The following is a 17147-nucleotide window of genomic DNA, read 5'->3' as shown; positions in this document are numbered from 1 at the left end:
GCGCACGCTTCTAGTGTCTCCTAGCGATAGTGATCTCGCACTCTCCAGTCAATAAAGGTCTGAATGATGAATTAAAGACCCAAACAACCTGCTAATGACAGGATGACATGGCAGCCACGCGCCGCGCTGGGCTATCTCCTTCCACATCTCCACTCAGCCCTGCCTATACTCGCCACTTCTCCCTCTCTTCTGTCATCCAACCCCATCTCCCCTCTTAACTTCCTCTTCTCAACTGACCCCGGTTCAGCTACTCTGCAGTATATTATCCATGTCTATACAAAAAAAAAAAAAAAAACCCTTCTTCTAAAATTAAATGCATGTGTTTAGCCTCTTTCCGTCGCTTCCCATAATGAAATCATGGGGCGGAACAACAGATTGGCCCCCAGTCTGTCCCTCCATCCTACTCTACATCCATCACACACAATATCTGAAGCCACAGACTGTATTTATAAGAAATGATGATGCATGTAATTGTTTGATTCAGCCATCAAAACTGCACTGACTGATCTAAAGGACTTATAGATTATTTGTTTGTTCATGTGCGGGTCATACAAACTTCAGACATAACTTATGAGACTTTGATGAGACAGTTTTTTGGAAAATGATGCAACGCGTGCGTCCGTCCCCGCTTTCAAATACAATGTTTGTATTACAAAAGCTAACATACTGTATTCACTTGTAATTAGCTCAGATGGAGAATTTACCATTCATCATGGGATGTCATGTTTATTGTTGCCTTGTTGACACTGTATCTACTGCCATCGTGCCAATAAATAATGCATTCATTTCCAAAAACAAGCGTCCACCTTTCAGGGGGACTAGTGCAAACAGAGTTTAAAAGCATCTACTGTATATTTACTGCATATAAATCAGCTATTTATCAGAAATTCTAGCTAAGACCTGACTGCTCCTGCTGACCTGACTGCATGGTGCTAACTGCAAAAACATAGAGGGGCTAACTAAAACCAGGTGGGTGTGTTTCTCCCTGCATGTGTATGTGTGTGTGTGTGTGCGAGTATGAGTGCGAGGGAGAGAAAGAGAGCAGTATGAGTGTTTGCCGATGTCCTGCGCCTGGGCAGCATCACGAAATCTCATTAAATAGTCAAGCTTTCACAGGCTGAGTGGTGAGATCTTCAAGATCACAGCCACTTTCTCTGTCGACAAGCTTGAAAGGGGACTTGTGGCATTTCTGAAAAATTGTATGACATTTTGTTTCCTTATATTTTATTGAATTATCTCAGTTTGGCCGCTTTGGTGAGTCATGCCATTTCAGGACTCATGCGCGGGATATCGTCGGTATGCTGCAAGAATAACAAACCCCCTAGAAGTCACTTTTGAAAGTGAGAATAAAGTGTGAAATGCAAATCAGCCCACACAGATGAAGGACCGTGTACCTTAAGACTCATTTCTCATATTTTTAGACTCCTATAACCGTTCAGTAATCTGCAGTACAATAATAGCCTGTCTGTCTGTGGGACTCAAGGAGCTCTTTATTAAGCACAGTGCTGTTTTAGTGTGATTAGAATACAGAGTCCTGCCCTGCCCTTTACCAGAAATAACAAGCATTTGACTGAATTAACTTGAAGTAAAACTCGGTGCCGCGCATGTGTGTGTTTGAGAGCACACGCACGCGGGGGGGAGAAAAGTGCAGCGGTCTCCATTTTTCGATCGCAGGCTGGTCAGCAGCTCTTTTATGAACAACTCTATAATTAGAGAAACACCAAGCAGCTAATTACTTAATTGGAGCAAGGTCTTTAAAATGAAAATGATGTAATCTGAATCCAGGAAACGGGCTCCGTTTTCACGTACACCAATACATGAATGTCGACACACACAAACAGCCGCACGCACTTCATGACCTACAGTCTTCTTGACATGTAGCCATCAAGAAACCAACTCTTTGCCCTTAGTTGGGTTGTAATTGATTCTCTCTTTCACTCTACTGGCTCCTGACAGGGCATGTGTGTGTGTGTGTGTGTGTGTGGGCGATGGAGGAAAAAGGAACTGAGAGGGAGGGAGACTCCTGTTTGTGTGGTCTGTTACAAACTATATTAGTAAAGGTCATGGCTGTGTGTGTGTATGTGTGTGAGTGTATCTGAGTAGTAATTAATTAGGCAAATGCCCCCACCTCCTCCTTTTCTGACCTCAGTTGTCAACTAATAAGCCCGGCACTGTGTAATATATTACACTCCTTTTTTCTATCGCTTTCTGCCTTATTGGATGGAATCATGCAAAAAAACAAAAAAAACAAGAGTGACATCATCATTTGCATGTAAATTCAAAGCTCCTTAATGTAAATTATTTTTCCTTTATGGACTAAATTACAGGAAAGAAATGCATGAATAGTTGCATGACTATAATGTGAAGTCAGGTCTGATATGTTTGATTTCTGTCAGCTGTGCTGGTGTTTGTTGGTGTGTCGGTGTGTCGGTGTGTGTGTGGGAGTAAGTTCCTCTCGCTGCGCCCTGATTATGTGTGTACACAGGTATAAAATGGTGAGTGCTCTCAGTGCAGTGACCCTTCACCTCCACATTCTCTGGCTGTTATCACATCCCACACCGGACCTGTCCTGAGGTCACAGGCAGAGCTTGGCACTGAATAAGCCGCAGAGGCAGGACGGCACCGTGGTGATGATCATGTACAACACAATGGTTGACAAACATAAATCTGGATTAGGTATTAGTTTAAAAAAAAATCTGAATGAGTGTCAGCAATGTGTATTAGGAAATATAGTTCTAAACGGATGATGGAAATTAGCGTTCTCCCTACTGTAAATGTGGTGCAGCCATCTTTTTATTTCTTTGAATAATTAATGTCACTGCACTCTGTCCTGCAACAAACTAAATAAACTAAACTAAACTAAATGTGGTGAAGATAACCGTACAGTGACAGTCTGACTGACTGGATTATGTATAATTGAATAACACACACAACTTTCCCAACAACAATTGTCATGTACACATTTTATAAGATACTTAAGCACATATTACACCCCCCACGACACACACACATGCACATGCACACATTCTCTTAAGTGACCTCTGATGTCTAATGACAAACCTTGCCGGGGCCGCCACATGGCCAGAGCCACCCAAGATGCCAGCACTTTGACCTGTAACAGTCTGCGGGTGTGTCTAATCGCTGCAGTCTGACCACCCTGTTAGACTACACCAAGTACACTACTGCTGTGTGTGTGATCATATCCAGACATGTGTGTGTGCATGTGCGCGTGCGTGTGAGTCACTTTCACATACTGGGAATGTTTTCAGTTAAAGTGACAAACTGCTACACGCCACCTTCAAACTCCAGGTAGTCGGTAGATTATTCAGGGAGATTTATTGGTTAATTCTCAGATTCCTTTAAAATAAAATTTCGTAAAACTATTAATCGTAAAATATATATTTGAAAAAAGTTAACGAGAACACGAAAACACATTTCTAAACATTAATTTGATGAAGAAAGATTTTCACATTCCGTATCACATTTTCAGCATATTTGCCTGATACTATCCACAACCTTAATGGACTAGACAGGAAATCTAGAAAATACATCAGCCTGGTGACTCAACATGAGGCTGCTGAACGTACATCTGTCTACTGGCAGGAGGTTAATTGATAAGGGGGACCCGAGAAACGATTACCAATCACGGAGGGTAAAAGGCTGCTGTCAATCATCTGTCCACTTGACCTGAATGAACACAGGCTGGGGGGCGCTTGCATGGTCAATTTTTGTGTAATCTAGCCCTATGGCAGAGATAGCTTATGGCTGCTATCGGGTCAAACATGTCATTCCGCAGATATCCTTATAGAAATTATTAAGCTATAGGCTCCATGGCTTGCGGAAGTGACTGCCACACCAGGCGGCATCAGCATCCCATTACCCCGGGACAACAAAGGGTCACGCGGGGTTATAGAGGAATTCAGCATTCGCCTCCACGCATTCACGGGACCAGCGGCTCTTATAGGACGGGAGGTCACCTAATCACCTTGCAGAGCCATCTCCGAGGGAGAAACGAGGGGCGGGGGAAGCGAGAGGTAGGGGAGGGGTGAAAAAAAAATCAACTTTAAATTTGCAGTGATGAAAAATCAATAAAGCAGTAATTGCTTGGCTTATCACTGTGCAATGAAACAAATTGGGAGGAGAAGGAATGCAAGGCGAGGGGCTGGCGTCCATGCCGCACGCCAGGGTTTTTTTGGCTGCAGCGTGTGGAGCTGAGCAGAGAGAGAGAGGGAGAGAGAGGGGGAGAGAGAGGGAGGGAGGGAGGGAGGGAGAGAGAGAGAGAGGAGTTTGGGCTTCAGTGGGCCAAGGCAAGGAAAAAAGGTCTCCTCGTGATAATTAAATCTTCTCACACTGATTTTCTGCCAAATTTATTTCCCCAGGGACCATAACTCTGATTCAGTGCTTACAAGCCTTGCATAACTAATCATTTCAACGTGGGGGCAACCACAAACCTGAATGAATAGGGAGGAGGAGAGAAGAAAATAAAAAGAGAGATGGCTAGACCAAATCTGTGGCACCATTCATGTCTAAATCAATCACTCTTCAGGCAGGACAAAAATCAGAAATAAGTGCGGGGACGTTCATCTGTAAAGATTCTGTTTGAAACGGACCTTTTGAGCGGAGGTGTAATTGATGTCATTGTGTCTCTCTTCTACGCTTCCTTCTGCGGCGCTATAACAGGCGGAAAAAAAAACAAAAAACGTCCTTTCATTCCTGGAACAAATAGAGCCCATGAAGCCAATGAAGTGTCGGTTCAATATTCCTCTGACTGTTCCTGGCATGATTGTGTTGAACATAATAACACAACAAATAAGGCCATTTATCTGAAGTAACGACAGGAGATGAGGCTAACTCCACTAATCAATACGGAATCAATACAAACCAGATTTTCTTACATCAAAATCACTGAGACAGATATTCCTTCAGTGCAGAGTGCACAAGAGCAATACAGTGGCCTCCCTCGAGTCCTGAGGTAGATCATGTAGCCAGTGGAAAGAACACAGTTTAAAAAAAAAAAAAAAAAAAGAAAAAATAGAAAAGTAGAGCGTCTACCCCGAGCGAGGATGCTGGGAACTATAATTATAGCTTGGTATAATTCAGACACTCTGCTTATTGAATCTTCATGTTTTAGTTAATGTGATGAGATCATGGACACCAGATCACTCGTGTTTACCAGCGGATGAATTTCACTGCTTGTCCTTCAAGTGGCAGAGCCCTGAGCGTGAGCGGTGCTGATGCTGATGCTGCTCGGCAAAGGTAGCGTGGCACGCCACACCATGGCCCCGGTAATTAAAACATTTAAAGCAGAGCCAGCCCCCCTGTGCTCCCGGGGTGTGATATGGGGGTCACGCGCCTGTAGATTCTAATTTGCGCACCATTTGTATTCATGACAGGCACATGCTAAATATTTAACAGCAGCCCGGCAGGAGTTTTGTATTGTTAGGCTTTCCAGGTCAAATAATTTGATTTCAAGGCAGATTACATTAAGCGTCAATGTCCAAGCCACCACTCTCACTTGCCTCTCATTTCCTGTCTTTTATTACAGCTGAGATAGGCCAGAACTGAAGGGATATGGCTTTGGATTATACAAGAGCTTGTTATCCACGGATTAGTTATTATTTTCAATTAGAAAAAGGGATCACATCATTTATTACGGACGCACACACCCACAAAGGTATTGCATGCAGACGCTTGCACGCCGAGCGGAAATTTTAGCTGACTGACAAATTGTTTAGCAGAGCATGTAATTATACCTAACAAGAGAGAAATATTATTTCAAACAAACCATGGTGCAGGCACACACACACATACACACACACCATTAACACACACACACCATTAATGATATTTCACTTATATGGATTGTACTTGACTGAGGCATCCTGCAGCTGCTGTTGGATGTGTGCTCTCGCCCTTTTTTTTTTTTTTCCTTCTTCTTTTTTTTCTCCTATAATTTGAACAAGTTAAGCAAGAAACCAAATCCAGCCATTTTCTGTTTCAGCCGAGGCCCCGTGGTGATTGACAACAGAGCTAGTTAAACGGTGATGAGGCGTTAATGGATGCTAGGTCGAGGAAGTGAGGGAGGGGTGGGGGGGGGGGTGGGCGAGCTGGAGGGGGGCCTGCAGCTGAATATTTAATGGTCATATAATTCCTGAACACAGACACACACAGACAGGTACACACCCAACCCGTGACCTGTCCTACACACTGCGTAATTAGGGAAACAGTCCTTTCGTTTAACTGCCAAAAGAGCAAACGGTAGGTATATATTCCCCTAATGATATGGGTTAAAGAGCTATTATACGTCTCATTAAAATATATGATCTCCCAATCTGGTGGTGGTTTTTGAGGTAATGGGGACGGAGCAGCATAGGGGCTAAAATACCATCCACGGGCTATAGGCTGGTGTCCAATCCACATCTACATAATTCTCTATGTCGGCGAGTGGCTGCACAAATGAAAAGACGTTTTAGTGCCTCATGAACCACACGCAGGACTCACAGTTTCACTAGATGACAGCGTTTAGAGTGTGTGTGTGTGTGTGTGTGTGTGTGGGGTTGGTTGGGAGTGTGTGGCAATGATTTGAGGTCGTCACGTATTTGACAACTGAATTTCATACCAAATAGTGACATTTCTCTTTAAGCATCTGTATAAAGAAAGGCTGGAATGAACACAACGCCTAAAGAAAGGCTGATGACTGATGACAAACCTGACTACACACTCATACACAACATACACCCAATCACTGACGCTACAGTAATTTATACAACATTAGAGAGTGGGGTATACTATACTGTACTGTAGACCAGGGGTTCCCAAACTTTTCCATGGCAAGGCCCTCTTGAATAGCATTAGCTTCTGGGCGGGGGCACTCTTTGCAAACCCACTGAGTTTTGAAACAGTTAGCAGTTAATGGTCATCATGTCACGAATGATAATTTGACTGGCAGGCAATTTGAAAGGTGAGCATGGCAAATAAGGTTTCCATATGTTATATTATCATAAATTAGATTTTATAATAATGCCCAAAATACAATAAATCGATTTTATTTTGTTATTTGCATTTGTTGAAAAACATCCACAAAATCTAAAAGCTGGGTGCCAGACAAAAAAAATGCAAAATCACCTTGATAATAAACAATTACCTTGGAGCTACTGGTGTGCAGACTTTGTGTTTTGCCTATTATTTGTTCTCATCTTCCCTTCAATTTGCTAAGGACCCCCTAGAAACCCCTGGCGGCCCTCCAGGGGCCCCTGGCCCCCACTTTGAAAACCGCTGCTGTAGACAGCACATCTGACATTTCTCTTCTTTCAACACTTGAAATTCTCCCTATCAATGTCTTGCTATTAACTTTTGTTATTCCAAGTTCAGCTCGAAAAAACATCACCTGCACATACACAATCTACACATGTACAGTGAAGTAAACAGCCAACTAGAAGAAAAACAATAGTCAGAAAAACAATACAAGGGATCTAAAACAATACATATGTATTTTCCAAAAGGTTAGATGGTTAATTAATTAGTGGATCAACAGGAAATTAATTCTAGTCTGAAAAATAATTGTGAGGATTTGATGCTTTTTATTGTCATATATAATTTTAAACTGAATATCTGTGGGTTATTTTGTTTGGATAAAACAAATAATTTGAATATGGAAATCACAAAGATAGATCTGACGGTGGAAAAACAAAGCAGGTGTTGTGATGTACAGGAAGGTACAGGAGGAAGTGAATGGAATATAGATGAATACATTTAGGCCAGTAAGACGTTCATACTGGTAATTTGATATATATTTGGTTGATTACATACACTAATACCTCTTACCTTGACTTCTTTGTTGCCTTCAGTAAAGTGCCGGCTGACACCAGAGTCCAACACAAATAGACTGTGTTACACTGGCAGTCAGTCCTTCTCATTATAGCTGGATATACTATGTTAGCTAAAAGCCTCCTGGGCACACAAACAACATCTCTCAGCTTTAATAGCCTAAACAAGGCATGCAACTAACAAAGGAATCATCCTCCCCTCTCATTCTCACACCCTTTCATATCACATTTCCTTTTTCAACCACTAGCATCATCTGGCTGCCCTTAACCAGAGAGCCAAACACTCCTTTTAAGTGGAGACTACTTTGTTAACTGATGACCACGGGGCCAGTTATTGATCCTTTTTCTTTCTCTATCTCAGTAAAAAAAAAAACAACCCCGCTGATAAAAAACCCCTCTCTTCTCGCAGGGCTCCGCACAACGCGGCCATAGTTTGCTACAATAATAGCTTGCATATCATAGCATCCACATGAATCAGATCTCAGCGGCTTCGATTAGGACTAAACTAACTCAAACGCATCGCCCGTCTCGGATGTGAATCTATTTATGAACGAAGAGTGTAGGTGGAAGCGTTGTTCACTTCTCCACTCCATTCTCTTGAAAGGTTTTTCTCATTTCGCTTGACTTAACGGTTCAAGTGTAAACTTTCTAGTTGTGTTGACCTCTGCGGGGCCCTGCGGGGAATCAAACGACCCCTGGTGATCTGCTGTTTAGCAGCAGCAGTGGCCCACCTCCTCTCATTTTAGTTGTGCTGGGAGAGAAAGGGCAGATGAGGATGGAGCTGGCTGACTCCGCTGGTGTGTGTTGTTGTGCGCGCTCGTATGTATTCGCGACAGCGCCACTGGCTTCTCTCGCTACCAAAGCAAGGGGGGAAGTCATCGGGGCCACTTTGTCGAGCCTCTCTGATCGCACTTCATGCATCTCTAGTGCAGGGTAAGAGGGATAAAATGATCGTCCTTGAAGGCAGCTGCCTGCACACACACACGCTGCTGCTGCTGCTCCACCACCACCACACAAATCAAGCACAACACCTTCTTTCACACAGAAAGGAACAGTTGGAGTGAGGCTTTTGAGCAAAGGGGAGAAAGAGTCAACTGATTCCAAAGTGTGAACTTTACGAAAGAAAGCTGTTTGACTGGGAGTCTTGCTCTGTTGCCCCAAGCGAGGCACTTAGTCACCGTTTTGGCAAAGCTTCCACACGGAGAGGAGAGAAGCAGGAGAAGACACAGAGAAGAGGTTAGGAGGAGAGGTGGAGATGGTTGATGAGGACAAATGGAGGTGGGAAGAAAGAGAGTATGTAAGATAGAAAGCAGGAGGAGAAAACGGAAGAAGAGGAAGAGACTGAGCGCTAAGACCGAGAAAAATGAATAATTATAATGTGAGAATGAAGAAGAAGAAGAAGAAAAAACAAAAATCAAAAAAACAAAACTGGGTGTAATAGAGAGAAGGATGGAATAAATTCTTCCTAGAACTGGAGGACCAAAGCAGGAGAGCAAGGCTAATTAGTTTCTGATGGCTGGACTTTCATTTGGCTAAAAGGTCAGCTAACTTTAAAGGTCACGCTGACATGCCTTCTCGATCCAAACACACACACACACATACACACAGAAGGAAATTACACAAAAAGAGGAGCAAGAGTGTCCAGCAGCATAAAAACACCCACACTAGAACAAATTACGCTACTACACATGTCTGTGTGTGCGTGTACATACACACAGTGCAGTTGATAACAGCACATTAGATATTCTCATTTATATCAAGCTCTGGTCAGAGCAGGGACCAGGGTCATTATTCTAAGGAGTTTTATTACTGCCAGCGTACCCACTGAAAATTACTCTTGACTTTATGCGAATGTGCATCAAGATAATCTCGGTGTGTACGGTATGTGTGCGTATCTGTGTGTCCTGTGTCGGTGTCGGTGGTCTGGGAGGAGGAGGAGGTTCAGGTTGGCAAGGTAGAATTTACTACCTGCAATGCTAAGCACATTTTCTGCCTTACACATCTACTGTGCATGTTTATGTAGATTACAGCTGTCTTAATAAAAACTGAGTGCAATCAGCATCTCTTGAGTTCATGTTGTGCGAGTCGCAGATGAAATGTGAAAGCAGGAATTGTTGTTTACAAGACAGGGGGGGCGCTTACGTAGAGTTGTTCATCTGTCAGTGCATTAGATGTGTTAAAATGTGCAAAAAAAAAAACACTGACGCTGCTGAAGGCAGAGGGACTACTACCTGACACCAGGAAGAAACTCTAACTAATTCTCACTTTTTGGTTTGGTTTTTTTGCACTTCAACAATTACAGTTGTTGGCTCATATTTGTGTTACACACTTAACAAGTTTGCCTTTTGTTTTCATCAGATAGACATGCTCCTCTTGATTTCAGTGAGGGATGTAAAAAAAAAAAAAAAAAAAAAAAAAACACAAGTTGTGCAACAGATGTCTTACAGTGTGATTTTTTTTTTTTTTTTTTTGTATTTTGTGTTCCCACTCAATCATAACATAACCGGTTATTTGACAGAGAATAAAATATAAAAACAGAGAAAAAGGAGTTTCAACTGTTTTCTTGCCAACAGCTTTAATGTTGTAATTTCTGGTGGATTTTACGGTTCATCCTTGGCTCTTTGTCTTACTCTCAGAGCTACAGTAACTCTGGGCAAAAGGTGCTGAAGTCCACATGTTGGATCTATGACAAGACGCACAAGTAGACACACATATAACTCACCGTCCTCTAATTTCTTCCGGGCCTCCTCCTCTCTCTTGGCTACTTTGGCCCTCAGCACCTCATCCGTCTTCGCTGGGAAGAAACACAGAAGACAACAGAGTTAGGAGCGAAGCAGAGCATGAGGTTTTATTCTAACATGTGAGGCATTAAGAAATAATGTATTTTTAATTATCTTTCTTTCTTATTTTTGGAAAATCGTTATATATTTGTGCTGAAAACTAAATCCAAAACCCTTTTATGTGTTCAACAACCACTTTTTAAAAAACAAACTACATATTTGTACGCACAATACTCAAAGGTTATTTCTGTGCAAGATACCGAGCTCTGAAACAAATCGATTCTCATCACAGAGAATGCAGAAAATTACCAGAGGACACATTATTGGATCAACAGTTAGGGTACAAATCAACCCAAACATGAATCATGCCCTCTCTCCTTTCCCTGCCAGGCAGAACCCCGCGCGCTTTTTTCCTTCATTCCCCTGTAAAAGTCAGTGTGTCTTCCTGAGAGGTGTTTATCGTCTCGGCATAATGAAAAGCTTAAGAGAAAGTGAGGCAGCGGGAGTAAACACTCGTCAGGGCATTTTAAGCATCTCCTCATCATGAGCGGTGTTGTTTCGGGCTCCCTTTTTCCTCCGCCTTTCCCCCTGAATAATCAAGATGTTAAGCCACATTAAAAAATATAATGCCGTGTATGGCAGGACTATCAATACTGCCTCTAAATTAATTACATTTCTGTTGCGGCGCATCATTTATTTTGCAGCGTTAGGGCCTCGGCGGAGCCATTCGCCTTTATTGCTATCTCACTTGGTTGATGAGTGAGCTATGTAAAATTGAGTCTCCAATATCATTACACTTAATGAGTTTAAACTTTGAGAAAAAAAAATAGGAAGAGAGAAAGAGAGAGAAACAGAAGAAGAGACGGAGCAGACAAGAGAGAAGGGGGAGGAAGAGAATGAGAGAATGAAAGCTCTGCACTGTTTTGGGGGAAGTTAATACAATATAAGAGTGGGTGTAAGTGTTTGTGAGCGCTTACAGAATGTTTGTGTTAGGGCACAGCTGTGGGTGTCCGAATGTGGTTTATTGCACCACTTGAGATGCCTGCGTACGCTTGTGTGTTTTGTGTTTGTGGCTGATTTTGTGTGTTAGAATCCACTGCAAAGGAAGTATGTTAGAAATAAAAAAACACACACATACACATACACATACACACGCGTGTATGCGTGTGTGCGCGTTGGATGCAGGAGGCCATGGGTTGTGTTAGTCTCTCTGTGACTGCGCTGCTGTTTTTGTTCAGTAATTGGCGTAGACAAAGAAGCCGTCACACCGCTGTTACGGCTGGTTAAGTCTGGAGGTTCCGCATCTTTACTAACAATGACTCTACATGGATGACTGAACCCTCCTCTACCTCCCTCGGCTAGGGTGTGTGTGTGTGTGTGTGTGTGTGTGTGTATGTGTGTGGGAGCACGCCTAACCAAACACACAACAAGAAATTTCTTTGCTAAAACTGTTATAATTTAGTAAGTTTGTGTTTATGTGTGTGTTTGTGTGTGTATGCGCCAAAAACCAAACCACAGGCTGCACCATCCTGCATTTCTTTGCAACTATATTCATGAGTTTTCTTATTTGTATGAGCAGATGTGTATTTGTGCACCTGTCTGTGTGTGTGTCTGTGTGTGTGTGTGTTTTTTGTGTTTGCGAGTGAACTCCTCTGTGTTCTTCAGTTCCCTCTTTGCTCGGGGCTACCGAGAGGCAGGTAGGAGACGGAGCGGTACTGGTGGTGGTGGTGGTGTGATGGAGCGAGAGGGAGACAGGGGAGAGAGAGGGAAAAAAAGAACCAGGGGAAAGGGAGATAGGCGGATAGATGGGGGCCATGTAGGAAAAAAGAAGAACTGACAGCGGGGGGAAACAGACAAACAAGCCGAAATAAGAGAAAAAGCCTCGCCTGCGTGCACACAAACATGTGCACACAAACAACAGGAATGATTTGTCGCCTCTTTTTGTTTGCATGTTTATCCTCCACCTCTATCCCTTCATCCCTCCCCCAACAGGTTCTCTTATCCTCTCGCTCTCTCTTCTCTCCTTCTGTTTTTGCCCTCCCTCACCCCTCCCCGTTTTTTTTTTTTTTTTTATGCTTTCTCTTCCTTCTCTTGCTCATCTCTCCAGTACACTGTGCCTGGGGGCGATAGCAGCAAATCAAACTGTTTATCCATCTCTCATCAGTGCACTGCCTCACGGGGCTCCTGCCCCCTCAAAACAATGAAAGTAGGCCTGTGTGCTGAGCCAGGGATACGATTTAATTGCATCAATAAGGAGTTCTGCTTTAAAAAAAGATAAACTACGTAAAAAAAAAAATATATATATATATTGCAGCGATACACTTTGCTGTACTATCATGAAAAGCCTGTTAACATTAAAAGGCAGAATCAAGTCTCACAGCTGTACCCGTCTAGAAACATAAGCATGTCAGTGTGTAGCGGCTGCTTATTGGAAGTATATTTCTTGGCAACTTAGTGGCTCCAGTTCATTGTAGGATAATTCTGTGATGGACTTTTATTAAAGCGCGTAATAAACGGCCGGGTGTTGGGGAGAGGAGAGTCCTTTCACTTCATTTAGACTTCGTTCAGTCTTCGCTGCAGGGGAGGAGGGAGAACGAGGAGGGATGGCAGCGGGAAGGGGCGGAGAGTGTCAGTGAAATTGCATTGTGATTATGAGTGTAATTGCAGCTCAGGGGCCCAGAGGCCATGTAGCTCTGATGGCGCTCGAAGATGTTTTGTGCACAGCAACAGAGAGGAAGAAAGTGAGAAAGAGTGAGAGAGAGAGAGAGAGAGTGGGAGGGAGAGGCAGGCTGCCAGGATGTTTGCAATTTTTTTTCCTCCTTTTTACACACAATCTCCTCTTCTTTCTCCTCCCTTCTTTTTCCTCTCCTTTCTTCTCCTCCTCCCCCGAACGTCCTCCTTCGCTCGCCTCTGCTCCTCTCCTATTCTCTTCTGTCCTCCTTCTCTTCTCTCTCCTGTCCTCCTCCCTTGGCAGGATTAGCTGGGTCTCGTTAGAGGGGAAATGTAATAATGCTCCCACCAGGTGGAATCGGGCCCGCTCCATTATCAGCCGGGAGATGGATGGGCCGTGTAGGGCCGGCGGGGGCCACGCGCGCACGCAATTTAGATTCAATAAACTGGCAAAGCAAGACCCCCAATCTGATTTATCTCTTACGAGCCGCCAATGCTTGCTGCTACGATGCTGATTCCCTATTACCGCTCAGAGAAGGACTATTCATTGGATGTAAGGCACGGCAGTCAGAGAGGCTTGTCGGGGGGCCCCCGGGACGGCGGCAAAACAGATACAGCAGAGGGTTAATACGTTTACACACAGATAAGCAATTAAATCTAAGGCCGAGGTGAGTTATAGAGTTATTAAGGAGGGACTGGGGTGGGGTGGAGGGGGGGAGAAGAAGGGAGGGACAGAGGGTGAGGAAAAAGAAGGAGAGAGATGTTATTCAATTCAAGAGTGTGGTAGCTTGGGCCTTAGGCTGAGTACAGTAAGTATTAGAAGTGAAAAAGGCTATCATATTATAGAGTTCAGGAGGTGAGAGAACAACAGAAGAGCAGCAGTCTGCCCACGTTGTTCGATAAACTCAATACAACACTCACAAACTAGGATTCGAGACAGAACAGCTCCACACTTAGTCTGCTGAGTTTATGAGCGGCGGTATGTATTCTGGTGCATGTCTTCATTTGGAAGTGTAAGTGGGGATGTGTTGGCGTAATGGGCATATTCATATCCAGCGTATACCTCGCTGCGGGCGCGCAGGAGCATCACATTTGACTGGGAGCTGGAGCTGGAGCTGGTGTGTGTGTATGTGTGTGTGTGTGTGTGAGAGCCGCAGAGATCGGCGGCGGGCGGGTTGTCGTTCCGTCCGGCCCGCCAATCAAAGTGAATCTGAATGTCAGCGGGAGAGGAGGCGTGATAAATCAGCCTCACACCCGACGACAAACAAAATATTAGAGGCAGCGCAGCGCCATTGGAAAAATGTCCCTTCCAATCAGCCGAGCACTTTACAGTGAGGCTCGGCATGCCGGGCCCCTCCGACCGACGCTGAATACCAGAGAGACGGATAAGACAATACATACATAAATAAATAAATAAATAAATAAATAAGAGACAGACAGGCTGAGAGATAGGCAAATAGACGTGTGGGCACACCGATGAGGCAAAGCAGTCCTGACAGGCAGAAAGACGAGACAAAGGAACGTAAGAACAAAAAACCGAGGCTGGAGGACAGACAGGTAGAGGCGCAGTAGCTGGTGTGCAACAGGACTGACGGACGGAAGAGTCATGCAGAGCAACGATGTTGTAGCACCCATGACATGAAAATGTATAAGTTGAGAGCCACAGTCAATTCTGGCCCAACGCCATGCAGATGTCCTCAGGACTGATTTTGATATTAAGTAATGGATCAAAAATATAATTTGTTGATAAATGTGGAAAATAACTCCATTAGCCACATGTCACTGCAAAATAAATGATGTCATCATGGACTCACTGTGACCTGGTTCTGTATCAGGTCGTCACCAAAGTTACCAACTCTGCAACATGAGGCATGTAGAGTAAGAGCAGCGTATAGATGTTTTCCCCAGAGGTTGCCACCCTCTTCTTCACATTGAGATAAACGACAACAGTCTATTACTTCAACTTCCAAAGAGACCAAAGCAAAAAAAAGTTGCAACATAATTATTTTCCAATTATCGTTCAGCCCTTCTGGACAAGTACTGTATATGTGCAACTTAGTTCAATCCATTGCACTTTTTGTTTTACAATTTAGTGTACAATTATCATTAAGGAGCTACTGATGCTAAACCTCCACTGCGGGGTATGTTAACAACACAAGTACCAGTTTACAGACCACAGTGGCATGAAGAGACAGACTGCAGTGCACTAGTATTTAGTGGGAGAAGGTTACTAATTTTCCTGAGTGTCATTAAGAAAGTTATGATCACAGGACATGTACTGTATGACATAAATTAGAGATGAAAAAACACAAAAAGATGTCTACAACAAGTAAGAGAATTGTAAAAGTAACACATGTTTTTTAATAGTACTTTATAAATTCTATGTAAATTAGTGAAAAACCTGGACTGCTATAATACTGGCTGTAGTAGTGTAGAATAAACACCCACTGTATCCTACTGCTTCTCCCAATGCAGAAATCATATACAGTACTTGAGGTGTGGAGGTTAAATGGATCTCACAGCAGCAGTGTCTGAAGCAACCACTAGGTGGCAGAGCACACAGGCAACACAACTGGAAGGCTTCAGCTGGGCCTTACTTTGTATGTACATGTGTGTATTTAAATGCAGGTGCCTGTGTGTTGGAACAGGACCCAGTTCCATCCAAACCAGCTCAGCTTTAGACCTCGCAGCTGCACATAGGACGCATCACAACCGTGCCTGCATCCTGACAGGACTGGCAATAAGATGAGAAGATAAAACATGAAAAAATTGAAATATTTAGCACCAGAATACATCAAATCGTTCAAAGGCGAAGCTCATATCGCAGAGGCGCTTAATGCGTGGCGTTGTACAACTTGTGTGGGACCTGTAGGAAGTCCCCGGAACAACAGAAATCACAACAGTGCCATCAAGTCACAGAAGAGCAGTGTATATGAATCAGCGTCTCTCCGCCACAACCGTATGATCCTTTCCCCCCGTGTTGATACTGAGTGCAGCCCTCAGAAAGAAACAGAGCAGAGAGCTGAGCCTGAATGATCTTTAGCGGAGGGCCGCGCTCTGCATGTGTCATCAGGCTGATTTAACGACACCCATGAAATATTTACAAACCAAACAATTAGAGAGAGATATCTTACAAAATCAATCAATTATTCATTATTCATTGCCAATCGTACCAAGAGCTTTTTTTTTTTCTTATGCACTGCTATATTCTGATGCTGGGGGAGTGCATCAATTAGGGCTCATGCTCCCGTGGTGTTACGGATGCTTCAGAGAGGAATGGCTGCCTAAATGAAGGCGCCAGATGCGAGATGCGAGCGTTTCACGCTGGCACCGTGTCGTGGCGGAGGAGCTTGATAAAACCGGGCTCGACTCGCCGATGTCTACACCGTGTCGAACATGACGTCACGTCAGAGGGACGGTTTGGATCGTTGGGCTCCGATGTGTGAAGATGTGAGACTTTCCCGACCCAACTGACACCCACACAGTGTCAGAACCGATGTGTAAAATCTCTGGGGCCTTTTGCTTGTGCAACATTTGTTCTATTAATTTTTTAAAACCCGCCTCTTAACTCCAGACACCTGGGCTCCATGTTTGTGTTTTTTCCTCTCAGTGATCATGCTGAGATTGCATCTGTCAAACTCAAAGAGGTGAGGGATTAAGACGAGGTTTATCCATCAGTAAAACAGGAGGGAACTCAGTCCGGAGTTCAGTTTCTCTGCACGACTACAAACACACTAGACGACACGACACGACAAACACAAACTTATACAATTCAAATTCGCAGTGACTTTAGCAATACATTTCATTCTATGTCCTCTCCTTTTCTCTCTCTCAGCTACACCGCTGCAATACTGTAAATGTTAAGTCAACC

General features: G+C 43.7%; 1 protein-coding gene across 3 annotated transcripts in view; it reads right to left on the bottom strand.

Annotated features, from left to right (window-relative positions):
- rsrc1 (arginine/serine-rich coiled-coil 1) overlaps positions 1–17147 on the bottom strand; it is a 133500-nt gene that overhangs the window by 10893 nt on the left and 105460 nt on the right. For all 3 annotated transcript variants that reach the window (XM_083985478.1, XM_083985480.1, XM_083985479.1), the window contains exon 7: positions 10549–10620. In XM_083985478.1, the coding sequence (XP_083841604.1) occupies positions 10549–10620 (72 nt within the window). The remainder of the gene's footprint in view (positions 1–10548; positions 10621–17147) is intronic.

Source organism: Trachurus trachurus (assembly GCF_905171665.1).
Source record: "Trachurus trachurus genome assembly, chromosome: 13".
NCBI classification, from domain to species: domain Eukaryota; kingdom Metazoa; phylum Chordata; class Actinopteri; order Carangiformes; family Carangidae; genus Trachurus; species Trachurus trachurus.
This window is presented reverse-complemented; position numbering and strand designations above follow the sequence as displayed.